Source organism: Stenella coeruleoalba, assembly GCF_951394435.1.
Source record: "Stenella coeruleoalba genome assembly, chromosome: 16".
NCBI classification, from domain to species: Eukaryota; Metazoa; Chordata; class Mammalia; order Artiodactyla; family Delphinidae; genus Stenella; species Stenella coeruleoalba.
In genome coordinates, this window is record NC_137162.1 from 6,545,844 (window position 1) to 6,573,837 (window position 27,994).

Consider the following 27,994-nt stretch of genomic DNA (forward strand, 5'->3'; position numbering starts at 1 on the left):
CAGAAACATAGTGAGTTCCTGACAGAAGTGTCTCAACTCTGTTCATTCAGCAGTAGCAAGCTAACTGGAACTTTGAGGAGAGTGAAATAATGAAAGTGCAAATCTGTGCAAGAGAGATTGTGGTGGAGAGACTGAGGAGAAAGGTAGGTGGTCACGGGAGTCTGGGGATGAAAGACGAGGGAGATGGAAGGAGCAGAATCCCGAATTTTGAAGGACTTGGTCACTGATGAATCGAGGGCAACCTGGAAAGTCGAACAGCAGTATCCCTGATGTGCTAATAACATTATTCACTCATTCATTCGACAAATATTTTTTGAATGCTCTCTATGTGTCAGCTCTGCTGTGGATGTGAGGAGCAAAATAGACACATCCCTGACTCAGGGTGCTTGCAGTCTGGTGGAGGACACCAACAGTAAACAAAATAAAGAGGTAAAATAATGCAGGAAATAATAAGCTAGGAAGTGGGTTTGGGGTGCGGGGGTGTGGGTAGAAGTTCAGACAGGGCAGCCGCGTGGCAGGGAAGCCCTCACAGAGTTGATGAAGATCTTTGGGAAGTAAGGGAGCTGGCCATTTGGATATCTGAGGAAAGGACATTTCAGAAGGAGAGAAGAGCAGGCGTGAAGTCCCTGAGGCAGGCGTGTGCTGTGTGTTTGAGGAATAGTGAGGGGCCACGTGGGTAGAGAAGAGTGAGCTGGGAGGGAGCCAGTGGAAACGAGGGCAGACAGGTGATGGCTGTAGGTCCCACAGGACTTGTAGATCCTATTAAGGATTGTGGCTTTTCCTTGGAGTAAGATGAAATCGGAAGCCATTAGAAATTTTTGAGCAGAGGAGACGTGAGCTGACTTGTAATGGGATCACTTTGACTCCAGGAGACTAAGGGTGGAACCAAGACCAGTCAGGAGGCTATTGCAGTAATCCAGGGGAGAGGATGGTGGCTCAGACCAGCTGTTCACAGTAGAACGTATGGGGTCCTTGATGTATTCTGAAGGTAGAGCTGACATGATCAGATGTATTAGTTTACTATTGCTCCTGTAACAAATTACCACAAATTTAGTGGTAATTTATTATCTTACAGTGCTTCGGTTAGAAGTCCATCACAGGATCTCACTGGGTGAAAGTCAAGGGGTCGGCAGGGCTGTGCTGCTTTCTAGACCCAGTAGGAGAGAATCCCAGCTTCTAGAGGTCACACACATCACGGCTCACGGCCCCTCCCTCCATCCTCAAAGCCAGCACGTTGCATCTCCCTGACCCTTCCTCCATGGTCATATCTCCCTCTGACTATAGCTGAGAACGGCTCTCTGAGCTTCAGATCCTTACGATTAGCTTGGACCCTCCAGGATAATCTCCCTATCCCGAGGTCCTTAACTTAATCACATCTGCAGCCCTTTTTGTCAAGCAAAGTACATATTCACAAATCCCAGGGATTAGGACGTGCACATCTTTGGAGGCTGTTATTCTGCACATCCATTGAAGGACCAGAGGTGGAATTTGAGACAAAAATGAAGAGTAACTTCAAAATTTTTGGTCTGAGCAATTAAAAGGAAGAAGATGAGGAGACCAGGTTTATGGCTTTGGGGCAAATATCAGAGCTCAGTTTTGGATACGTAAAGTTTGAAAAGCCTGTTAAATATCCAAGTTGGAGATGACAAGTAGGTAGTTGGATACGTGAGACCTGACGTTTAGGAGAGAGGATTGACAGGATGAATAAATGGGAGTCCTCCACATACGATGGCATTAAAGCCATGAAACAGGATGAGACCATGCGGGCCCTGTTATAGAGAGAAAAGGGAAGAGGTCCAGAGACTAAGTGTTGGGAAATCTCCAGATCTCTGCAATTGCTAAAATGGTACATTTGAGAGTTTTGTGGGTCTGAAGAACACATTTATATTAAATTGAACATGGAGAGAAATACTGAAGAGAAGCATTGAACAGTGAAACAGTTATTCAGGACAAATTTCACAATCTTGTTTCACTTAGTCCCTTGCAAACATTTCTAGAATTACTGGACCAGAGCCAGAATATCAATGGCTAACACATAGCTTCATCTTACATCAACTTCTGATTCTTTTCTTGGTGAAGGTGGTTTCATGTTATGCTAGATGTGTATTGTTTTCATAAATACTCATTGAAGAGTTGCAATAGATTGACTTCAAAGGGCAGTCTTTGACAGGTGTTGTAATCTACAGCCTCAGGTAGCATAGCTTTGAAAAGGAGCAAATGCCAATCTTTCAGATTTAAAATTATTATAGTAGAATGTTTATACTGATAACAGTTTTTATTAAATTTTATTTTCAGTGGCATGTAGCCTACCGTATTATGTGTTTTCCTTTATTTAGGTTAGTACTATTAAATTTGCCAAAGGCCAAGACGCGGATCTTTTGTATGTATTTAATTACATCTGGGAGAAAATCATTGACATGACTGATGCCAGTTGCTGGATAAATGAGGAGAGGTCGGTTGTGGGAGTCGGGTGGGCTCAAAACTCAGCCACTCCCCCCTCCAAATCTGGAACTCAGTCTATATCGCAGTAAAAAGGTCCTGAGTGAACTGGAAATAGAGGTCACAGACTTCTTAGCTTTACCCTTCAGACTCATTGGATTCAGCGTAGAGCCCTTTGTGGACTCAACCCTTACAAGTATTTCTGTCAAACAAGCCTAACTGGTTTCTAAACGCCAAGTAGGAGAGCAGGTTAGAGAAGCAGAGAATGGCCTCACCAGGTAAATGAGCTGACCACAGTGTGACGTGGGTACTGAATCCCCAGAGAAAGGAGGACTCTGGGGCCGCAGTCTGGCCTTTGACCCCTGTCACTTCAGGGAAATCTGCAATCATCATTGTGTTATAGGAACCAATGTATTGGTGATGCTGAGTTGTGAAGAAGGTGTTGAATTCTGAGTATACTCTGTTTAGTAGGCAGAAGTCTGGTTATCTGTTGCTGGAACTTGGTAGCTTATAACAGTGACCATGTACCCTTCCCATGGTTCTTTGCGTTGGCTTGGCTCCTTCTGCTGGGTGTCCTGTGGGCTGGGCCTGTGGTCATCCGGAGGCTTTACTGGGCTAGAGCATCTTCCACGGCTCACGCACATGGTTGGCGGTCTGTGCTTTCTGAAGACAGACGCCAAGCTTTGGTTTCTTCCCAGTGGCCTCTCTCTGTTCCTTGGGCATCTCACAGAATGACAGCTGGCTCCAAGGGGGAGTGTTTCAAGCATGTGAATGCCTTGGAAGTAGCCGATCGTCACTTCACTGCATTCTTGTAGTCATACTGAGTCCCATGGCCAGCTCAGACTCAAGGGGAAAGGAAATAGGCCCCACCTCTCCGTGCGAGCAGAGAATCTGTGGTCATCTTTTAATCACCATAACAGAGAAGTGGGTGATGTATCTGTACACATTGTACGTGTTATGAAGGGGCTAGGTGAGCCTTAGATCTCTAGAAAGATGACTATTCAGAAAACGTGACTGTTCCCCCAGGATTCAAAGTGGTAAATACTTTATAAGTAAGATTTTACTTTAATTACAAGATTATTACACTTTTAAGGAGTGTTATAAAATTAAGAGAAACATTTCAAGGACACATATTTGGTAAAAATAATAGCTCTGCTTTTTTGTTTGTTTTTAAGTTAAAACAATTCAGAAATAGTACCTAAGGCAATCATTGGTCATTACAGTAATTTAATTTACATGTACGATGAGATCCCTTGGAAGGGATTCTAATCAGAACAAAACAAAAATTGAATATAACACTAAATGTTAACTTCTCTTAAGCAGTAGAATTTTCTGATTCTTGGATACCTTGTCAAAGTCAGCTTGTCCTGTGATCTCAGGCTATTGTGTTTTTGGAGCTTTTCTGTGGATGTGGTCTCAGCCATGGGGCAGTGAAGAATTGTAGAGTTAATGCATGTTGCATTTGTGTTATCACAACATTATAATCCCATTATAATTTTGAAACAATGGCTTTTAGAATGAATTTTGAAGAACTCTACCTTCATAGAGCTAAAACGTCCTTTCCCTGCTCTGGTTTCTCCCTCTTTTGGCCTATTTGTGTGTGACTTTTTAAAAATTCTATCCCACTCTTCGTCCTACCCCTAAAGTAAGTGGGTGTCCAGTGCCTAGTTTATTAATTTAAGCCCTGAAAAGGCACTCAGCGAATGTTTCTTAAGTGACTGACTGTTTCCTTGGAGCCTGGCTTGACCAATGGAGGAGGGTTTTTTTTTATTACTTATGATTAGGAGCTAGCCGTTTGAGCCCACTAACTCTGACAATCTAAAGCAATAATTCCGGGACTTCCCTGGTGGTCCAGTGGCTAAGACTTCTCACTCCCAATGCAGGGGGCCCGGGTTTGATCCCTGGGTCAGGGAACTAGATCCCACACGCCACAACTAAGAGTTCGCACACCACAACTAAGAGTTCGCACCCCGCAACTAAGAGTTCACACACCATAACTGAAAGAAAAAGATCCTGCAACTAAAAAAAAAAAGATCCTGCATGCCGCAACTAAGACCCAGCGCAGCCAAATAAATTTAAAAAATAATAAATTTGAAAAAAATTTTAAAAAGGAAGTTAAAAAAATAAAGTGGTGTGTTATACATTAAAAAAAAGTAATAGTTCCAATAAATGGGGTGCTGTAAAAAGAGTGATCTGAGTGACAAGATATCATGAAATGTATTTTATTATTTGTTCTTTTGTACTCAAGTTTTTCTGTCTTTTTAGTTTTCCCTTGATTAATGTGAAAAGGTGCTTATTTCCAGCAATACTGATTAGAGTTTTAAAAAATCACCAGTGATTGCAAAAGGAAGGACCCCTTACCTGACACGTAGGGAGTTACTAGCATAAATTTTACCTTTTCTTAGGCAATTTTTCACTTCTTCATTTAAATTAAATGTATTTTATTGCCTCTTGAATCTGACATACTGGGCTCAGGACCCAGGAATCTCGAGAAATATGCTTGAGATTTCTGGTTTAATTAAGCAAACAAAGACCTCATTAACAAAAGCTAGCCATAGCCTCAGATGGAAAAAAATAAGCAACTCGCTCACTTGACTTTGTAAACTGGCACAAGCAAATGTAAAATGAAGTATTTTTTTTAATATTCTCCTTTAAACTAGAGGAGTTCTTAATACTAAATAAATAAATAAGTAGTAGACTCTTGTAGCCAGTGTTGGAGAACACTCCCCAAGCCCTCACAGTTTTCCCTTTTATAGGGTCTGGCATCTCTTTTGTAGTGGGATTAGTGACCACGTGATGGAGGCTCACACTCACAATGTCCCCCTGTTGCTTTCTATTCACTGTCAATCAAGATGCAGGGACCTGTGATAGAGGCGGATCAGGCAGAGAGCACCGGGTCCAGTGTGGAATTGTTTTCCAAACTGGCCAGGAAAAAACTGCAGCCAACCAGACTTTAAGAATTAACCTATATTATTCCTGGCCTTTTAAACAGACAGCAGAAATAAAAGACAGTAACCAGTTAACAGGAAGAATCGTGCTTTTATTTTTGAAGGCGTATGCTTTTTCTTTTGAACATCTTGTATGTATATGTACCTGATTTTCCTTCTTTTGTTTTGTTTGTGTTTAGCGTGGTTTATTGACAATCATTTGACGTGCTGAAGAGTGCTGGGGAGCCAGCATAGTAGCTCATGCAGCAAAGAAGAACAGATGCAGATTTGAGGAATTCAGCTTGTAAAACCTTGAACTGAAGCCCTAGCCATTGGGACATCTGAGTTTGTATATGTGCACTTTCAACCCTATGTGCAGTGGGTTATTGTAGGAGAATGCCAGCTGCTTAAGCTCACTTGGACAAGATGGAAGAAGAAGAACTGGAATGTCCAAACTCTTCCTCTGAAAAACGCTATTTTCCTGAATCCCTCGATTCCAGTGAGGGGAATGAGGAGGGGATTTTGGCCTGTGAGGATCTGGAACTTAACCCCTTTGATGGATTGCCATATTCATCACGTTATTATAAACTTCTGAAAGAAAGAGAAGATCTTCCAATATGGAAGGAAAAATACTCCTTTATGGAGAATCTGCTTCAAAGTCAAATTGTGATCGTTTCAGGAGACGCTAAATGTGGCAAGAGCTCTCAGGTGAGTAGCCACTACAAAAAAGCATTTACTTTGTGTGTTGTACTTTTGTATTACTTAAATAATCACAGTGTCACAGCATAGTGTTCTGTTTTAATAATGATATTATCTAAACCAAAAAACAAAACAAAAAAGAGCATTAGCAATTCAGGCACAACAGTTAAGTTACTTCCCTACATTTCTTTATGAAAGCCAGCTGAATAAAAGTTAATACGTAGGTGGATATTAATTGTGTTTATTGTACCACTGAATGTTCTTTAGAATAGCAGAAAAACCTATTCAAATTATTTTGTTGTGCATGCTATATTTTAAAAGATGTGATAGATGTTATTTGCCTGCCACAGGTTTGGGGATTAACTGCCATGTTTACATGTCCAGCAGTCTGATAATCAGGATGTGTGGATATGCTTATTGGTGAAGTTGGCTAAGTTACAGAAAGTCAGAAGCACAAGGAAGTTCTTATTTTCCGGACTGTAAGAAATAACCGAGTGGCCAAATATGATCCAGGCCTAGAGCCACACACTCCAGGATCTAAAAAGGAGGAAAGAATTAGGATAGACAGCTAATGACTATTTACTGGCCAGTTTATTGTTGTCATATTTGAACTTGAAGTTTGATTTGAGTGAGATCTCTATTTTACACTTAAATTGTAAAGCAAGCAGTAAGTATTTTTATTATGAAATTCATTTGTAGGTTCTCATGATGTGAGAATTATAGAGTAGACCACAGAGATAATCTGATAGAACCCCTTCATTTTTCAGATGATGAAACCCTGGCCCAGAGGGGTTTGATAATTTGTCTAACGAATGTCACATAACTTTCTGAGCTGGAATTCTAAGAACTCTTTCTACTATACTTTGCTGCTTTAAGGTTTTTATTACCTCTGGGGCTTACTTGTTCTAAATGGAACTTGAAGAGGGGTGAAATGGATGACAGGTTTTTTTTTTCTTTAATCTTGTTTATAGCTGCCAATATCAAGGGTTTATTATGATTTTCTGTTTGTTGTGATGAGTTGTTGCTACAATGAATGATTTAGTTTGTCATAAGAAGCTAAGGATGAAAACTGAAGGAGTATAATTTTCCTGGTTTCTGTGGACAAGTGGCAAGTTAAAAATTATTTAGGGGCTTCCCTGGTGGCGCAGTGGTTAAGAATCTGCCTGCCAATGCAGGAAACACAGGTTCGAGCCCTGGTCTGGGAAGATCCCACATGCCACGGAGCAACTAAGCCCGTGTGCCACAACTACTGAGCCTGTGCTCTAGAGCCCGCGAGCCACAACTACTGAAGCCTGTGTGCCACAACTACTGAAACCTGTGTGCCACAACTACTGAAGCCCACGGGCCTAGAGCCCATGTCCCGCAATGAAGAGTAGCCGCCACTCGCCACAACTAGAGAAAGCCTGCGCACAGCAACGAAGACCCAACGCAGCCAAAAAAAAAAAAAAATGAAAGTTTTTATTTTGCAATAATTTCAGACTTACAAAATGTTGCAAAAATAGTACAAAGATTTTCCACATATAGTTCACCCAGATTCCACCAAAGTTAACATTTTACCACACGTGCTTTATTGTTCTCTCTCCATACACACACACTGATTTTTATTCTGAACATTTTAAGAGTCAGTTGATGATATGATATCCTTTACCTCCAAATACTTCAGCAATATCTACTAAAACAGGGCTAGCCACAACATAATTACCAAAATCTAACTTATAACATTCAAATTTCATCAGTTTGCCCACTAAGGACCTTTGTCATTAAAAAAAAAAATTCTAGTCCAGAATCCAATCCAAAGTTACATTGCATTTCCTTGTCATTTCTCCTTAATCACCTTTGATCTGAAGCGGCTTCTCAGTCTTTCCTTGTCCTTCATGACCACAACATTTTTGAAGAGTACACGTTGGTTATTTCGTACAACATCCCTCAGTTTGAATCTGTCTGGTGTTTCCTTTGGATTAGATTCCAATTTTGCGTTTGTGGCAGGAAGAGCACAGAAGCGCTATGTGTCCTCCTCGGGGCATCGTAGCAGGAGACAGAAGATTTTTCCCATGACTGGGGATGTTAACTTTGATAACTTGGTAAGGTGGTGACTGTCTTGATCTCTATTGTCAAGTTACAATTCCCCCCCTATCATTTAAGAGATATGGGGAGATACTTGGAGGCTACATAGAGTCTGCTTCTTGTCGTGCCTCCAGCTACTAATTTTAGCATCCTTGGACGATTCTTACCTTTGACGTTATTACACGGTAGTAACCAAATGGTGATTTTTCTATTTCTGAAATTCCTTCTATTGATACCTTTAATATTTGGAATTCTTCTGTAAAACTGAGCTTTTTCTTCTTCCTTATTTATTTATTCATTTATTTATGTCAGTGTGGACTCATGAATTCTTATTTTATTCTGTAGGTGATAATTCATTACTAAGCCCGTTTATTTTGTTGCTCAAATCGTCCCCCATGTGGCCTATGGGAACCCCTTCAGGATGCCTTCTGTGTTCTTTTGACATCATTCTCTGAGCATTTCTTTGCTTTCTGGCCCAGTAAGATGTTATAGGCTCATCTAGTATGTTCCCTGCTCCAGTCTTGGAAACAGCCATTTTTCTCAAGGAGCCCTGGTGGTTCATTTTAGTGGGAATTGTATTTAAAAACCAGGAGATGGGTGCTAAGTGCCCGTTGGCCATTGACTTGTCAGTTGCTTCTAGGCCCTCCTGCTTCTCCTTCTATCTCTCTAGCTCTTTCGATTTCTGTCTTTCTCTGTTGCTCTCTATTTCTCTGTATTTCTTTCTCTATGTATATTTCTGTTTTATCTGTATTTCTGTCTCTCTATTTTTAAAACCATGAGTTCCTACTGATGCCTCTGATTCCAGTTAGTTGTACAGCGTTCATTCTAGCCTTCCCCACTTCCATATTTGTAACTCCTTTCTCTAACTATGAGAAACTTAGCACTCATTATTCATAATATCTTTACTTGTTCAATCTTAGAATGCTCAAAATTTAGTTTCAGAATTGCTAACCCACACTATTGTTTAAACAAAAAAATTTTTTAATATATACTCCTTGAGTTTTCTTTCAGAATTTGTGATCTTAAAGGGCCAGAATTGTTGTCATGTAATATGTTATGTTAATACCTAGCAATGGTTTCTCTTGTCATCTCTAACTTCTTGATCATTTTAATAAATCATGCTTGTTTCCGTTAAGTGTGAAGGCAGTATGTATCTTCAGGGTAGGAGAAATCAAATTCTAAACCAATTTAAATAGTGGGAGCATCAGTTGTTTTCTTAATTCTGGAAACAACCTGGTTATTTTTTAAAGAGCTTCTAAGACTATTTTCTTTTTCCTCAGCATTTTAAACCTTTCAAAGAAAAGTCTGTCTTTAGACCCGAGCCTTCCCAAGAGGACCACAAGTGTTTTGCTGGATCCCAGAATCCCGCCTCTCTTTAGTGCAGATGGTACGGAGGCTATTTTGTGACCGTCCTCTGGAAAAGAGGACAACTTTTCATACATTTATAGAGCTTCTTCTTGTTACCTTTTTTGGGGCAGATTTATGAAAAAGCCTAAAAGACAATGAAATATTTTTAGAACCATCTATTTACTTCCTTGTCCTGAAATTTCCCCCGAAATGGTTGGGTCAGTGAGCTGAATAAGCATGACGTACCTGAGCTTTAGCCTAAACTAAGAAGCTGGCTGGTCTAGAACAACTGCACCTTATTAGCTGAGTAACTTACTCCGCATTTTCTGCTGGCGGAGTCTACCTGTGTTCACTCAAGAGGTATACAAATTACGGTATCCAGGGACACGTGACATTAATGCGGAAGGGGACGCACTCCTCAGGAATGAGTTCTGGCGTCCGGCTCACATCGGGCAGCTTCGTGCGCCCTGCAGGAACGTTGCTGTGGAGATTCATGCCTTTGGGTGAATCGCTGGACCCTATGGTTCCTCTCAGCTTTGGATTTCGTGATTCTGGTTCTTAAATAAAAGTGAGTGATTGGGACCTTGGCACAGCCACGCTCTGGGTGGCCCAGAAGAGGAATCAGTCACCATGGGCAGGCTGGGGACATAAAACGAGGGCTTGAGGGCCTTTGGGACTGGAATTTGTTCAGCTGTAGTAGCGTTGTGTCTCACAGATGACTTGTGTCTCGCGTCCTTTACTTGTACATCCGCTAGAGGAGGGGACGCAATCTCTAGACGTGGACGGAGGGGCAGGAGGTTCCACACCAGTGTGACTCACGTGGCTGTCCTGCTGCTGCGGTGGCAGCAACGAGACTGCTCCGCTGCCCTCCTGGTTCTGATCTGGGCCAGCCGAGGATCCTGGGCCCCAGCCTCCCAGAGTCCAGCAGCCCAGCCTCCTGCCTGTTGCCCGGGGTGGGGATGGAGCGTCTTGGCTTCGCGTTCCGGATCTGTACAACTTGTAGAGCTCCGGTTACGAAGTCAAGCTGGCGAAGCCTTGATGTAGATTAGGTTTTGGTTACTTGGAGGACCCCTCTTACCTACTCTCGTAGCGGCAGATGGGCCAGAGTCCCGGTGATTTGCTTGCAGGGAGGAGATAAGAGCCAGGACCCGGGCGCGCTCTGTCAGCGTCTGCGCCTGATTGTGCGACCCGGAGCCGGCTTCACCGCTCAGGCTTCAGCACGTGTGGCACGTCACACAGTCCAGAAAACTGGATTGAGAGAATGTGAAAAAGTTGAGAGATTGAGAGAATGTGAAAAAGTTGTTGGATGAGTTCAGAATGAAAATATTTGAAGTTGTGATTCCTAGTAGGGAAATTTTCTAGACCAAATATATAAATGTGGGTGTTATCTGTTGCTGAAAGGCCCAGGTAAATTTGTAAATAGGTTTGTTTTTTTCAGTTATAAAAGAACAGTTTTCTGTTTTGTTCACCAAATTGCACACCTTCTGCTAAGTACTAAAGTATGTTCTAGATGCCGGGGGTGGGGGGGCGTACCTTCCAAAGAGAAACTATAGAGAGAGACATGAAATCTCAAGGCATATAATGCATTGGTGAGGAGGGTGAGGTACTGTTGGGACAAAGAAAAAGCCACTCCCAGAGGAGAATCAGAATCAGGGCGCAGAATGGTACGGTATTTGCTATAAGTGCAGAGAATGCAAGAGTTCCCTGTGAAGCTGTAATCTTAGTGCCGCTTGAAATTATGAAATGTTCACATTTCTGGCATTTGCTGAATCATAATTCTTTTCAGCCGATACTTTGTGAAGGCATCAAACTTCACAGCGTGCCTCAGCTTGCTTGGGGTGATTCGGAAGGTATGCTGAAGCACAGAATTTGTTATAATTAGGAGAGATGATTTCTTGTGTCTCTCCTTTTTGTTCAGAGATGACCCTTTCAGTTTGCATTTGCATCACTTACTGTCGTCATCCATGTGTGACTTACTGAAAGGGGCAGTACGTCGTACACAGTCAGAGCTGCGTGGGGTGGGTGCTCTGCAATTAGTTGTGACTTGTGCTCAACTTTCAGCTTGGCTGTGTCAGCAGACATCCCTACATTAAGCCCAAGATGCATGTGTTCAGTCTTTCGCTGGTGATTTGAATTGATGTCTAGAAGAGCTGTCCCATTTCTGAATTATTTTCTTTGCCTCATAGGTGAAATCATTTGCTCTATTGTGGAGGAGGGCAAAAAGGACAGTGAGGACTGTTGGATTGTTTATATTTATTGCACTGCCAGGCCTGTATGATGTTTATAACATTATAAACATACTGTAATAGTCTAATCTTGCAGAATTTGTTTATGTGAGTAAATAGAAATAAATGAAATGCACTCAGAAAACAAAGTCGGAACCTTGGGAACGTGGCCCATAATCATCTGAATCATGTAGAATTCTAGAGTTTGAAAGCAGCTATCCTGGATCTTAGAATAATAACCAGACTGAGTATATCCAGGTGTTTTAGTGAAACTGAATGGTATCGTTTCAGCAGCAATTCTAGCTGTGTAAAATAGTGCCCACTGTCATCGTAGTACTGTCCCCTGACATTGTTGTTAGGCTAGAAAGAGTAGTAAAAAGCGTTGACGGTTGAGAACCTGATGGCTTCTATTACTACCTTTGTATAAAGATGTTCGGAAGCAACCGTGGCCTGGCGGAAATTACGCCAGATGAGAAATTGGAAGATTTGCGTAGGTTGTGGCTGGGCTGTTTACTGGCAGGATGACTGGGGCAAGTAACCCTTCTAAGACTTTCCTTGTGTGTAAAATGAGGCCGTGGCCTACGTGCCTGCCATTCCTTTCAGCTCTGAAATTCTAGGACTTCTGTGTGTATCTCTAGCTTTGGCCCCTCACTTAGGCTCCTGGCCTGTTTTGCAGTTGATCTCAGGCTGGCTACACCTGGATGTCCTCCCATGAAGATGACCTTAACCCTGACCACTTTCCCGGCTCTCCTGAAGGTTCTCTCCCTCCCCTTGAACACTTCGCTCCCCCCAGAAGCACTTTATGCTACTGTTTAGCTTCATTCATTCATTCTATTTTATTTTACTTTTAAATTTCTGGTTGTTAACGACGCCATTGCCCTAGTATTTTAAGTCAGCGATCTTAAAATATTTGTTTCTTCTTATGCATAATTAGTCTGCTAGTGAGTACTGTTCATTCTTCCTTAGAAATAAATGTCCCTTGGTTTTATTACTTCTCTCCCATGTTAAGTCCTGAGTCTAAGCCTTTCTCTCCCTTCTTTTCAATTATTCTAATGTCTTCATCCATCCTTCCATCCAGATATTTATTATCCCTCTATGTGTCAGGTCCTCTATTAAGTATTGGGGGAAATATGAACCACGCATGTCCACCTTAAGGATCTTCCACTCTAGTGGGGAGACAAAGATTCAAACAGTTTTAATATAATTTCTCACAAAAGTGTCATTTGAGGTCTCAGCTAAGGACCTAGATATGAAGGGAATAGGGAATCGGGTTAAAAAGTAAGGATTTGACAAGGATAAAAAATAACTTCCTAGGGAATGAGGGAGATAGAAACTTTTATGTGAATTCCCAGTTAGGTGTGATTGTGAAGCACTTCAAGGTAGAATATATCGAATCATAGAATTTAAAAATATTTCTGGAAAATGTAAGAAATTAATTTGTTCATTTAACAAATATTTATTGAATAAACTTATTTAAGATTATTTGGTGACCAAGACAGATCTCTGTTCTCCCAGAGCTCATAGTCTAGTGGGGTGAACAGACCTGCACTGGAACAGACCAGCAACTGCAGGAAGTGTGGTCCACGGTCCATGCCATGGTTGTCAGGAAGTACACTGTGGGGTCTCCTTCCTGGTGGGGGGTGGAGGGGAGGTATCGCAGCAAACCTTGGGGAGAAAATGGCACAGGAGCTCAGACTTGAAGGGTAGGTCTCATCCGTTCAACCCATTTTACAGGAAAGGAAACTGAAGCTTAGAGAAATGGTGATTTACAAATAACAAACTAATGGCACACCAGGTCTAGAACTCCTGACTTTGGTCACTTGTGATATACCTCTATTCCAGATTTCCTGAGTGTAGTGTGTTAAATGTTCATCTTTCATACAACAAAGTTATTGAGGAAATAATTGCTGATTAGTTTTCAACCTGTTGACAAGGCGGACACTCATCTTGAAATAGAGGAACTACGTTTACACTTCTAATCGTCGGGAATCTGCAGTCTGCAGCAGGTGTTCATTTTGGAGTTACTTGATTTCTAGTAAATTACGTTTATTTTTCAAGTTATAGTATTAAAATCTAAGAATTCGGGCTTCCCTGGTGGCACAGTGGTTGGGAATCTGCCTGCCAATGCAGGGGACACGGGTTTGAGGCCTGGTGCAGGAAGATCCCACATGCCGCGGAGCAACTAAGCCCATGTACCACAACTACTGAGCTCGCGTGCCACAACTACTGAAGCCCGTGCACCTAGAGCCCACGCTCTGCAACAAGAGAAGCCACCGCAACGAGAAGCCCACACACCGCAATGAGAACCCCGCTCGCCGCAACTAGAGAAAGCCCGTGCGCAGCAAGGAAGACCCAACGCAGCCAAAAATAAATAAATAAATAAATAAATTTTTAAAAAATCTAAGAATTCCACGATGGGTCTAGTAAATAGCAAATCTGAAGATAATTAAAAATGCTGAAACTTTTAAATACCTTGGATCTGTTAAAAAACACTCAGAATGATTTGTTTTAAAAATACATGTAACAAAGCATAACTTACTGACAGTGCCCTAAGATTCCAGCATACAAATGAATTCAGTACTTTCTACTGTAATAATTCTTATGCAAATGAACTATTTAAAATCAATTGAACCATAATACATTTTCAGTAAAAGGATTTAAAAATAAATAACTCAAGAGCAGCCTTGGAATTGGCTCTTTCCAAATCTGGATGGATTGGTTAATTATCTCGCTGAGCTTAGTTTTCATTGTATTTAGATGATAAATGCCAGTGTATTTTAGCTTTTATTGCCAGGGAAATGTAAAGTAGGCTTATCTGGTTACTTTGTTATGGTCATTTAGATTTAAATGTAAATGTTTTAATTTTGAGCTACTATTTTTCATCTAAATGCTATTTAATATTTATATTGCTTAAAGCATAGAAGTTGATACCAGGGCTTCCCTGGTGGCGCAGTGGTTGAGAGTCCGCCTGCCGATACAGGGGATGCGGGTTCGTGCCCCGGTCCAGGAAGATCCCACATGCCGCGGAGCGGCTGGGCGCATGAGCCATGGCCGCTGAGCCTGTGCGTCCAGAGCCTGTGCTCCACAACGGGAGAGGCCATAGCAGTGAGAGGCCCACGTACCGCAAAAAAATTAAAAAAAAAAAAAAGTTGCTACCAGAAGCCATATCTTTGATGGTGCTTTCTTTTAACCAGAAAGAAAATAATAATCTTAAATACACTAGTCTTTTCAGAACAGCTGAGGTTAAAAGAATTTTTTTTTACTTTGCCTTTTATTTTTATCTTCCTTTTTTTCATCTGGGAGTCTAACTTCTACAGTCCCTGCTAACTCCTGTTTATTCCTAACTTTATTTACTAGTACTAACTCTGCATAAACACAGATTCTTCAGTTTCACCAACTAAGCTGTAATGCAGCCCACCAGTGATTCACTGGTGGAAGAAAACAACTCATTTATAAGATGAACCCTTGGAGGTTTTTTGGTGGTGGTGGTGGTGTTTTCCTAGCAGGGCTGATCCTGTCTCATTTGTCCCCGTTAAAGGTTCCTCAGTGGTGTGCTGAATATTGCCTTTCCATCCACTACCAGCACGGGGGCGTGGTGTGCACACAGGTCCACAAGCAGACTGTGGTCCAGCTCGCCCTCCGGGTGGCAGACGAAATGGATGTTAACATCGGTCATGAAGTCGGCTACATGATTCCTTTTGAGAACTGCTGCACCAGTGAAACGATCTTGAGGTTGGTTTGGGGGGCTTTCATCTGCTGTACCTGCTGACTCCTGGCTTGTCCTCTGCGATCCTAGAAGAGCGTATTCTTGTGTTCTCTGCTTTACACACCTGTAACGTGTGATAATAGTAACTCGTCTCTCTGTCACCAGCCTGACATGCACCAGTCATTTTCCCACCTTGGCACCGTCAGGGATTCCTTGTCTAAACTTCTTCCGTATCTCCCCATAATCCTCAGGAAAAAGTCATGACTTGTTAGGTTGGCCCCAAAGACCTTCAATCTGTGCTTCTGGAGCTCCGCCTCATAGTGGGTCCATATGCGTTGTCTGTGTGCCAGCTGTGTCAACACACGTGGTTCTCTGTGTGCCATGTGCCTTGACACATGGTCTTCCCTCCACATGGAATGTCTGTGCCTCTTCCGGGCTTGGCTAATTCCTCCTCGTCATACAAGATCCCATGCAGAGGTCACCTGCTCCAGGAAAGCTTCCCTGACCCTCCGTAGTGTAAATTAGAAAACTCTCTGCTGGGCTTCTGTAAAACTTGGTCTCGGCCTTCATCATGGCAGTGTAGGTCAGTGTTTTTCAAACTCTAGTTTTGAGATTCTTACAGGTTCCAAGGACCCTTCTCAGTAGCGACCACAGTTCTGAGATTTCCTTTCCACAGTGGTTTCCAAGAGCTTAACAGAAGGAAAAAGAGAAGTGGAAAAAATCACTGCTCTGGGCCAGTTTCTCAAGCAGTTTTCTATCATAGCCGTCATTGAAAGTGAGAGTATCTTATGGCACCTTAAGGAAATAGTCAAAGCTGCTTGCAGCCAAAGATGACCATCTCAAGGGCTTCAGCTGTCGCAGGCACTGCCTGACTGCCCCAAGGTCTGAGGAGACAAGTGTCTCAGCCTCAGTGTATCTGCGTGTCTCTAACCCACTTGTGGGGCACACCAGAGTGCCCTGGCACATCACTGGGGACGTCCTACGCTAGTGTAACAGGGATGCTATGACACAGCATAGCAGAGTACAGTATAGCAGGGATGGTTTTTGCATACTCGTATCCCCGGCATCTGACATGCTTGTCCCATGGACGACATTTAACACACTTGATAACAGAAGGAAAGACGAGTGCCTGGTCCCAGCTGGCTGCTGCAGACTCTGGTGCAGTTCTTCTCCCATTCAGAAAGCCTGTGTAACTCATTTGGTTTGTACTAAGCTGCTTTTAACATTTTTCAAATGTTATCTTCAAAAATAGAGGACCTTGGGCTTCAGGCTGGTGTTAAGCCATAGGGAAGCTTTCGCTCAGTAGCACTATGACTTGAACTTCTTGAATATATGTAACCTTCTGTTATTCTAGCCGTGATGTTCCCGAGTCACTGTATATGTTTATAAATTATTTATTATGCAAATGGTCCAATAGTGATACAGATAAACGTAAAAACCTCCCTGCTTTTGGGAACTCACAGACTAGTTGGAGAGTTGGACAGGACAGGACATGCAACCCTGAAAGGGTGAAGCATCCCCACGCCTAGCAGATTCATTCTTCATCCTCTACATTTTGAAGTGACCTCTCAAGCGGTCATGGTTTTAATTAAAGGATGGACTAGACTTTGGAAACCTGAACTAGACTTTCAAACCGTTTGAAAAGGACTCTTGGATGTAGTCACTTTTAAAATGGAATCTTATGATGTTTTTATCTTATTGACACGGATCGTGTGCATATACATATATATACCTTTTTTTTTAGAAAGTCATAGAGGTAAATAATTGTGCAGTAAACCAATCATGTTGTCAGAGTAGGTCAAAGACACATCTCACCTTTTTAAGCACCTCTTATGTGTTGGGACTTGGCTTTCATTGCTTTATGGTGAAAACCCTGCAAGCATTCAATCCTAACGGCCAAAGGAAGGACTACGGTTTCTGTTGAAAATTTTTTTTAGCTCTTATCTGCATGTAGCGTTCCTTTCTTAATGTAGAAAATAGCCTTCAGGTGTGGAGGAGCTGAACCGCAGGTACACCTTAGAAGGTGGAGGGAAACTAGCAGCCTCCTTTGGCCACTGCGGGTTCTGGTTCCTTCTGCCTCTGCCGGGCTGCCCGGCCGTCTCATCTTTACTTTACAGTCACTCTTGTTGCTGGGATGCTGCACTTTCCACCCTGACATCCCCCAACCAGCGCAAGAGTCAGCAGGTAGTCTGATTTATTGCTACCAGGGTTTGAGTTTCAGCAAAGGGGCCAAAGGTAGTGAAAAGCTCTATATGATAAGAGAAAAGAAAGTCGTCCCTTATTTTCCTCCTAATGCTCTGTGCTCTGAAGAGCAGGCGGCGTGGCTGTAAAATGAGTGTCTCAGCCACCCACCCACCTGTCACCTTGCACAAGTCCCCCAGCCTCTCTGCTTACACTTCCTCGTCCGTGAAACGCGGTGGTTGACACACCAGCTCGCAGGGTTGTTGTGACGACTCGGGGAGCTGCTGCCCGCGACTGGCGTATGGGAGTGCGATGCATCTGTTAGCGATTTGGGTGATTTGGGTGAAAAGGTAACTTCCGGCCGCGTTCATTTCCTTGGAGACACATGCTAGCCATCATTTTTGATAAGCTCAGATTGAATAGCTAAATAGCTAAATAGCTATTTATTTATTTAAATAAATAGGAGGATCTAAGGGTGACTGTTGATTATAGAAGGTAGTGTTCTGTGTTTGATATTGTCTTTTTCATTTTCTTTGTAACTCCTTAGCATCTAGTCTGTTGGGTACATAATAGGTACTTAGTAAATATAATCTTTATGCCACTACCATTTTTCTGGATTCTATATAGAACAGCTTAGTTCTTCTTTAAGCTTTTTTCTGGCCTTTTTCAAAACAGTGGATACCCGAATATTATATACCTAAAATAGTCTTTCTGAACTAGATATCACAATATCTTGTGGAAGTGACATACATTTCAAATATGAACCCTCTAGAACACTGAATTTTTTAGAAATTACTCAAATTTTTAAGGTCAAATTCAATACATATAATTTCAGAAAATATTAATAAAACTTTCCTATATTCTTAGCTTTCAAAATTTCAGTCTTAAGAATTTAGAATATAAATTACATTCCCAGGGACTTCCCTGGTGGCGCAGTGGTTAGGAATCTGCCTGCCAATGCAGGGGACATGGGTTCGAGCCCTGGTCTGGGAGGATCCCACATGCTGCGGAGCAACTAAGCCCGTGCACTTCAGCTACTGAGCCCGCACTCTAGAGCCTACGAGCCACAACTACTGAGCCCATGCACCACAACTACTGAAGCCTGCGCACCCTAGAGCCCGTGCTCCGTAACACGAGAGGCCACCACAATGAGAAGCTCGCGCACCGCGGTGAAGAGTAGCCCTTGCTCGCCACAACTAGAGAAAGCCCGCACGCAGCAACAGACCCAATGCAGCCAAAAATAAATAAATAAAAATAAATTTAAAAAATAAATTACATTTCCAAAATGTATCCATCTTTTTACATAGTTATCAGGAACAGTATTTTCTTAAGCACTGTACACATGATCTTATTAATATAAAGGTAAGAAATAGATCTCTGTCTTACATAGAAAACTGGAGGTTTGTATGGTAAGTTTTAGGGTGGATCCTTAGTATTCCCTTAGTTTTATATAATCATTTGGAAGGCCAGGTCTAGCTTGCTGAGTCTCGTAGAGTTTTAGGTGAGTCACATCTTCTCCCTTTTTAATTAAGGCTGGATGTATTTACATAACACACACACCTCCTCTGCCTGGCAGAGAGAAAGCATTTCTTCCTATCAGATAAGTGCTTAGATGAGTTTTGCTCAGAAGGGAATAACATTAAGGAAGTAGCATAGATTAAAACAACTTGTTTGCAGACGAGAGTCAATAGTACTTATTATATCATACTAATTACCCTCAGCAGAAGATGACCTGAAACCTAGATTTTGGATGCATCTCTTTGTTTGCATCTTGCACAAAGTATAATATTGTAGCATTCAATATATTTTCTTTCTTAAGTTTGAGAAAAGGAATAATCAGCAACTTATCATTGCCCTTTTGGTAAGACAGACACAGAATGAGAACAAGTGTAGGAGTAAAGGCAGAGAGCAAATGTTCTGATCTCGTCAAGGTGCAGAGAGGGAGAACATGGGCTTTGTTACCAATCCATGGCAGCCAAGGGACCCGTCTTTATAATGTGACAGTGGCGTGAGATGTAATAGACACTCAGGCTTAAGTCTTGACTCTCTCCCTGTCTGTATGACTTTATGCAGGGTACTTAACCTTTCTGAACCTGTTTCCTCATTCATAAATAATGGGATAGTAATGTCTACCTTGAAGATTTATTCTAAAGGTTAAATGAGAACTATTCTATCAGCACAATGCCTGGCGCACACTAGGAACTTATAAATGTTTTCTCCTTTTTCTTTCTTCCTTGAAAAGGGTTAATTGAGGACTGTTTCAGCGTCTCCAAGACCACCCCTAGGTTTGATGATTTGCTAGGAAGACTCGTAGGATTCAGTATATAGTTAATCCACAGCTCAGATTTACTGAAGTGGAAGGATACAAACCAAGTCAGCAAAGGGAAATGGTGCAAGGCGTGAAGTCCAGAGGAAACCAGGCGCAGGCTTCCGAGAGCACCTCCCAGTGGACCACCTGAGATATGCTTCGTTCCTCCAGCTGTGAGTTGTAGCAACGAGTTTAAGGAAACTCATTAGAGACTGTGCCCAGGTATTTACTGGGGACTGGTCACATAGGCACCCTCTGCCTCCTACTGTATTCTAAAGTTCCATACTCCCAGAAGGAAAGCAGGTTAGACCATATTACAAACAGTAAGCATCAGTTCTGGGAATGGTGAGAACCCTCCCAAATCTAGGTTCCCAAATGCCGGCCAAGGGCCAACCTTGCAAGCAGGCCTTTCTAAGAACAGCAGTTTCAGACCTGCCGTAGACAGGGACACATAAAATAAATACCTTAAATGAGTAGAAAACTTATGAAATTGGTTTCCTCAAGGAATAATATAGGCAGAGATGTAAATAGTGTCAGAAAGATGATGTTTGTATGGTGCTGGATGACTAATAGGTATTTATTTTTACTATTATTTTTAAACACACCCCAAGAACTACTGGAAATCCATGAAAATCACTAATGACCCGTTCCTCCTCCAGGAACGCTGCCCTCAAATAGGTGGCTACTTTTTAGATGCTTTCGTGTGGCTGTTATTTGGACGACATTTCCAACTCGTTGATGCTAACACCCTGGTGACGTCATCTCCCACAATGTGCCACTGACAGTCCTACTAGTGGACTCACTGGGCCGTGAGCCTGAGAGAGGACAGTCCTCTGTGTATCCTTCCCTTGAAGTGTGTGCTCTGACTCAAAATTCTTACATTGATGGAACGGGGGGAGCTCTTACCGGACAAGGGTATTTTGCTGAATTACTTTTTTTAAAAAAGCTCAGGGCAAATGTTAAATGTAGCTCTTGTTAATATCTGTAATGAACATGTAAGGCAGAGGTCTGGAACCTAGGGCTCAGGGATGGTCTTTAGAGGGTCTGTGAACACATGGAAACTGTGCCTAAAATTCGTTCATGTGCACTTTTCTATTTTGAAGGCCTCTAGATTTTATCAACTGGAAGAAATCTTGGCCCCCGATAAAGATTTAAACTCCTGATTTAGACAAAAGGATATAGGAAAGGGATTTTTTGTTGTTTATGTTAGGAGTTGTTTTATATGATTTTCTTCATGAGAGTATTCTAACTTTCATGTTTCTTCCTTGTAGGTATTGTACTGATGACATGTTACAGAGAGAAATGATGTCCAGTCCTTTTCTGGGTAGCTATGGGGTCATCATCTTAGATGATATTCATGAAAGAAGCATTGCAACTGATGTGTTACTTGGACTTCTTAAAGATGTTTTACTGGCAAGACCGGAACTGAAGCTCATAATTAACTCCTCACCTCACCTGATCAGCAAACTCAGTTCTTATTATGGAAACGTGCCTCTCATAGAAGTGAAAAATAAGTACCCAGTGGAGGTTGTGTACCTTAGTGGGGCTCAGAAGGAGTCTTTCGAGTCTATTTTACGCCTTATCTTTGAAATTCACCACTCCGGTGAGAAGGGTGACATTGTAGTCTTTCTGGCCTGTGAACAAGTAAGTAAGTAATATTCATTCTAACCTAAGAGAGTAATAAGTTTACTTATTGGGAACCTTTTAACCTTGTTGGGAACCTTTTAATAACTAACATACAGGTTTCAGTTTACTAATTAACTGATGGAACTGCTATTTGGTTCCATCACACCTCTTTTTTCATACTTTAGAAGAATCCTTGATATAGAGTAAATAAAACCTACGCTGAAAGGCAAACAAGGAAGTGCTTCTAAAGGCAGGAACTGGGGACTTCCCTGGAGTTCCAGTGGTGAGGGCTCTGTGCTTCCACAGCAGGGGGCATGGGTTCGATCCCTGGTTGGGGAACTGACATCCCACAAGCCACAGCATAAATACATACATACATAAACAACCAACCAACCAACCAACCCAGGAGCTGTTCTGAAACACAGAATGGGGGTGGGGAGGTGGGGACTCTGAGGAATTTCTGGGGGTGATCTCCAGAGCTGACCTCCTTCCATGGGATCAGGCAAGATCCTGGGCTGCCCCGAAGGCTTGCTGTGAACTGTCTCAGTAGAGAAGACACAGTCATCTCACACTCACGGCCACCTCCCTCATGGCAGGCGCATGTGCTGGAGATGCGGGACATAAGCTAAGTCCTCCGCATAGAGTCAGGGAACAAAAAAGTACCCACAATGTTCCTACAGCAGTCAGTGGAGTGTTAGGCAGGAAAATATAATGTATAGCACAGTCAGAAGGCTATTTCCCTACACTTTTCTTAAAAAGATGAATGAGAAAAATGTTCACTTCGATATCTGACAATGTCTTTCAAAAGAACAATGGGAGACGTACAGCTAAGCGTCTCTTTTTCTTTTATAGAGTCAAGGTGTCATTTGGGGTTGCATTTTTTTTTTTTTAATGCAGTTACTGTGGCCCTGCTTCTCTCTCCACTGCTCTGCGGGCCAAATCTAAAAGCCTCCAGAATCTCAAGAGTTAGACCTTTCTTCTTAGAGACTGATTTCCTGGCCTTTTTCCCCTACCCGTGATCTCACTCAGAGAGTAAAAAAAGCACTGGCTTTTAGACCATGACCCAGATATGTAGTAATTCCAGTGATTAAACAGAAACCAAAAGGAAACTGTACGATACTGGCTGAGCCACCAGCTGAACAAAGACAAGGACCTCAGCTCTCTACCAGAGCCTTGTCTTAAGTATTCACACGCCTTCACAAGTACCTTCAGGAGTATTTATTCTGCTTTATACTCAAAGCATAAAGGATGACTGATCCTTTAGTTTGTGGAACTTTAGACAGTTTTCTCACAACTTAGATTTTATCTGTTTCCATAAAGAAAGTAATTTAGAATCTCAAATATATGATAACTACAGCATATTTTCCATTTTTCCTGTGTAGATTATACACAGTTTCTTGAATAGTAAATCTTCTACTGATTACAGTGATTTATTCTATGATCGTTCCCTAATCCCGCATGATTCAAGATACTCAAGAAAGTCCTGAGGGAAGTAACAAAATGATTAAGGAGACAGAAGAAAGATTTATGAAAACAATTAGAGGTTCTCAGTATAACTGGCTGAAGCCTAAGGGAGGGAGGAATGGCAGAATTAAAAGAGTCTGAAACATTTGAAAGTTAGAATTGCCAGGTGAAAAGAAGGCATACATTTCGGGGTGGATCGGGTGGGGGACAGTATAATGAAGACTGATAGAATGAGTAGTCATCTTTAGTCAGAGTAACCAAAAATGCCAAAATGGATTTTTGAAAAATAAAGCTCATAACAGAATTGGGGGTAATATTTGATTCTTAAAGTATTTGATTCTTACAAGTTTCATATAAGCTCTAATTAATGGCCTAGTGACTTCTGAATTGTCAGACGTTAGAAGATGCATTTTTACCTAGGATAGTGGTAGAAACTGTAAAATCCACAGGGCTTAGAAAATTATATCATCTTCCTTGAAGTCAGAGCAGAAAGACATTTCCTATTAAGGAACCATCCGTCCTGAAAGTCATGAATGTGACGGTGTAGTGAAGGCTCTGGGCGGATTTGGCAATTCTGAGCCTCCGAGAATGAGGATTCGTCATTTTGGCAGGAGCTGCTGCTGTGGCCCGGGTCCAGCACTGGAATCTCTGTGGGGGGGTGGTTCTCCTTGTCCAGAGGCTCCCAGCAGGCTGCCCAGCGGGTGGGGCAGCCGTTCTGCGGGCTGGAGCATACCTTCTCTGGGAACCAGTGTTTTTCCTCACAATTCAGCCCCAAATTCCACAGGTGTTATCTGGTTTCTTTTCCCCATCTGCCACCTAAAAAGCGGAACATAGTTCAGTATACACTGATGGACTTTTTTCTTTTTTACTACTTATGTCAGGGTTAACACTCTCCTATGGTCTTGGAATTCGTCTTTTGGAAAGTTTTGTCTTGCTCCGACATCCATGTTAACAGCTGTTGATCATTTTTCCCCATGCTGTTTGAAGCTTTCTTGATTTCTATATAAAACTTTAAAATCTGCCATAGCAACTGAATGTCATAGGAAAACAAACCCAAGCCGTCTGACCGAAGTGTACTAACGGTCGCTTTTTCTCTTAGGAAATCCGCTTAAAGTTGCAGAAACACTCTCACGTTTGGCTTGATGAACATTAGGTGCCTCACATTTTCTCGCACTGCTCACTTAGCCCCTCACCTGCTGTGAATTAATACCGGCAACTGCGCGCTCCCCTGGCTCTTGTGCTTAATTGAGGCTTGGAGCCCTGCATGTTTACAGTGTGTTGTTCCTTATCACTTCACCATCTTGTAACCTGATAAAAAAGTGGAATAGATTAAATAGAAAACAAATTAAGGTTAATGACACTATCTAGCCAGATTATCGAGCAGCTTGAAGCCGTCACAAGGAAGATGCTCTTAGGTTGAAGGTTTTCTTGTGAAATGTTCCACCGAGTTGCGGGCCTTTCATTTGGGGGCAGATATCTTCCTTCAGTGCAGGTTGCTGTGTTTTCCTGAGTTTTGCAGGTATTGTAGGAAAGCCCCACACACGTAAATGCTCTGAACACGTTGAATAGGAAGGAAATGAGTGCACAGTTCGAAGCACCGAATGAATATATATATATTTTTTTTGCGGTACGCGGGCCTCTCTCTGCTGTGGCCCCTCCCGTTGCGGAGCAACAGGTTCCAGAGGTGAAGCCTCAGCGGCCATGGCTCACGGGCCCAGCCGCTCCGCGACATGTGGGATCTTCCCAGAACGGGGCACGAACCCGTGTCCCCTGCATCAGCGGGCGGACTCTCAACCACTGTGCCACCAGGGAAGCCCCCGAATGAATATTTTAAGTACTTTTTTTTTAAAGTCTGAAGATTATGGCCTCAAAGTTTTCTGTCAGCTTGAGGAATCTAAACTAGGTACAGTATTTCAGTGCAGTTTGAAGGTTATTTGGATTGGAAATTTGTGAGTGGGTGGCTGGAATCGAATCTCCTCTTTCAGCTCCAGGGTAGCTGTGGAGGGTGAAGTACCAACGTGCAGAGGTTACCACCTGCCACCCAGGAGGAATGTGTGAATGTCCTGTGCAGGGAGACGCAGCTCGAGGACTTGTTCTCCTCCGTAGAAATTTCTAAGCTTTCCTCACTTAAAATGATGACATGATTAGAATTATAAAAATTGGAAGAAATAGCTTTGTTCTGATTATTCCAGCTGACAATTTTTCATTCATTACGGTCATTAATCCTGCTCTTCGCTTGGTTGAAAAAAAAAATCTGCCCCAAGTAAACCAACCCTGCAGAAAAGGGGAGTGTGAACAGGAGAAGGTACCGGGATAACTGCTGTGTGGACCCCAGGGGGCAGCCTCTGCCCTGCTTCCTGGGGGCCTCTCAGCAGCTCAGGAATAACCTTCAAATAGCTCAGCCGAGGTCTCACTATTTTTCTAGGCAGATCTGTCCACCTACAAAGCCCTTGAGTTAGTTCAATCCCACTATACAGGTGGCAGGGAAGGAAGGAGAGGTGAGCTGGAGCACTGGACAGTGGACTCAGACTTAACAGTCATGGGAAGGCATCTTTTTTACTCAGATTTTTAGTGAAATCTAATGTATGTAATGAAATGAAATGGGGCTTCTTCCATCTGGTAGTTAGTTAGGCCCTTAAAAAAATAGAAATTTTGGAAACAAATTTAAAAGGAGTAAGAATTACATTAAGTGACATCTTTTTTATATGAGGTCCTAAAAATCTGGTTGTGATTTGAGAAATAGAAAAGTACTGAAGGGCTTCCCTGGTGGCGCAGTGGTTAAGAATCCGCCTGCCAATGCAAGGGACGCAGGTTCGAGCCCTGGCCCGGGAAGATCCCACATGCCGCAGAGCAACTAAGCCTGTGCGCCACAACTACTGAGCCTGCGCTCTAGAGCCCACGAGCCACAACTACTGAGCCCATGTGCCACAACTACTGAAGCCCGCGTGCCTAGAGCCCGTGTTCCAGAAGCCCGCGTGCCTAGAGCCCGTGTTCCAGAAGCCCGTGCCTAGAGCCCGTGTTCCAATGAGAAACCCACATACCACAATGAAGAGTAACCCCCGCTCGCTGCAACTAGAGAAAGCCCGCGCACAGCAACGGAGACCCAACGCAGCCAAAAATCAATTAATTAAAAAGTACTGTGTAAAATGTCTTGCTTTTTGAGCATTTTACACCAATATACTTACTTGTTTGTGGTTTTAGGGCACATAATTTACTCTTTTATTCAGTATATTTGACAATGAAGCATTTTTAAAGAGTATTTCTAAATTCCTGAATCTTGCAAATATATAAATAGCAGTGAATATTTCCTGCCTATTTCATTGCATTTCTGCTTTTTTTAAAGTGCTAATGGGTAATAATAGTTTTCAAGATGACCCAGATTAGAGACCCTGATTGTGGAATGTGTATGTATATATGCTTCTATTGGAAATCTAGAAATTGTTTTAGAGTTCTTAGTTCTGCCACCATTAAAGCACAGTGATGCATCATCACTGATGTGAGAGTAACTTGTATTCATCTGTCATTGTTAATGGATATGAGAAGTTGCACCGAGCTAGAAAAATAGCAGGATGAATGCATAAAGGCAAAGACAGTACATTTCACAAGAGGAAAGCCATTTTGGACTAAAAGCACTGAAATTATTATTATTATTAGCATTGAAATTATTTATAAACTATATTTAACTTACCCAAAGACATGTTCTTACGCAGTTATACCTCCTTTTCATAGTTAACGATACCTATAGAAAACACAAGTATTTCTTTCCCTGTATACATTATGCAGCTTTTGCCTATAGTTTTATATAATTTGGAGAAAGTTGTTTGTAATGTACTTTATTCTCACGGATGATGTTATTCTTTTACTTTAGGATATTGAAAAAGCCTATGAAATCATCTGTCAAGAAGGATCTAACATAAACCCAGATCTTGGAGAGCTGGTAGTCGTTCCTTTGTATCCAAAAGAGAAATGTGCATTGTTCAAGCCAAATGATGAAACAGAAAAAAGATGCCAAGTTTATCAGAGACGAGTGGTGTTGACGGCTAGCTCCGGAGAATCTTTGATCTGGAGCAACACAGTCAAATTTGTCATTGATGTCGGGGTGGAGAGAAGAAAGGTAATTACTGTTGAGGCGGTTAAGTAGACTGCTGCTAATTGTCTTGGGCTCCCACCATTTTACTGACCAGAAAGTGAGGAGGAACTATATGATCTGGGGATTTCTCTGTATTTGGCCATGTGTGCAAAGAAGAACTATTGCATCCAGTAACAAAAGTCTTGAGCACATGTAACTGCCTGTCATTAGCAGGTTGATAGTCTGGAAACAAATTAAATTGGTTGAGGGGCCAGAGGAAAAAGTTTTAAGGAAAGACAACTACTAAAGCAAATTACTTGACTCCTAAACGGATCTTTTCTTCTGTACATCCCTTGGGTATTTTTGGTAGCCCCTTTATCAAAGTAATTAGCATCTCCCCCCAGGTAATTTACTAGAAATTAGTGTCAAGTACACTGAGTTTAATTTTTGCAAATTTTGGCTTTATAGTTGACATGATAAAATTCCATCCTAAATTTTATAAAAAGTCTGTATATTTTTAATCACTATCTTTAAATTAAAAATTAGGGGCTTCCCTGGTGGCGCAGTGGTTGAGAGTCCACCTGCCGATGCAGGGGACAGGGGTTCGTGCCCCGGTCCGGGAAGATCCCACATGCCACGGAGCGGCTGGGCCCGTGAGCCATGGCCGCTGAGCCTGTGCGTCCGGAGCCTGTGCTCCGCAACGGGAGAGGCCGCAGCAGTGAGAGGCCCGCATACCGCAAAAAAAAAAAAAAAATTAGGAAAACTGGAAATAGGATATCTCAAACTCTCAAAGACAGTGGGACTTCAGAAATCATAGCATTTAAACTGAAAACAATCTACCCAAGTGTTGATCCATTTACCATTATTAGATGTTATATAGCTTTTACCCCTCCAGGAAACTATGGGTCTCTTAAATATCCTTGTTTACTGTGACAGAGC

General features: G+C 42.2%; 1 protein-coding gene across 2 annotated transcripts in view; it reads left to right on the forward strand.

The window, feature by feature from the left end:
- The window catches only part of DHX32 (DEAH-box helicase 32 (putative)), a gene marked incomplete at its 3' end in the record, with an annotated part of 52,338 nt that overhangs the window by 7,825 nt on the left and 16,519 nt on the right, over positions 1 to 27,994 (forward strand). For both annotated transcript variants that reach the window (XM_079899878.1, XM_079899877.1), the window contains 4 exons: positions 5,567 to 6,074; positions 15,240 to 15,433; positions 21,168 to 21,540; positions 26,855 to 27,100. In XM_079899878.1, coding sequence (XP_079756004.1) covers positions 5,793 to 6,074; positions 15,240 to 15,433; positions 21,168 to 21,540; positions 26,855 to 27,100 — 1,095 coding nt within the window. In that variant the 5' untranslated portion in view covers positions 5,567 to 5,792. The remainder of the gene's footprint in view (positions 1 to 5,566; positions 6,075 to 15,239; positions 15,434 to 21,167; positions 21,541 to 26,854; positions 27,101 to 27,994) is intronic.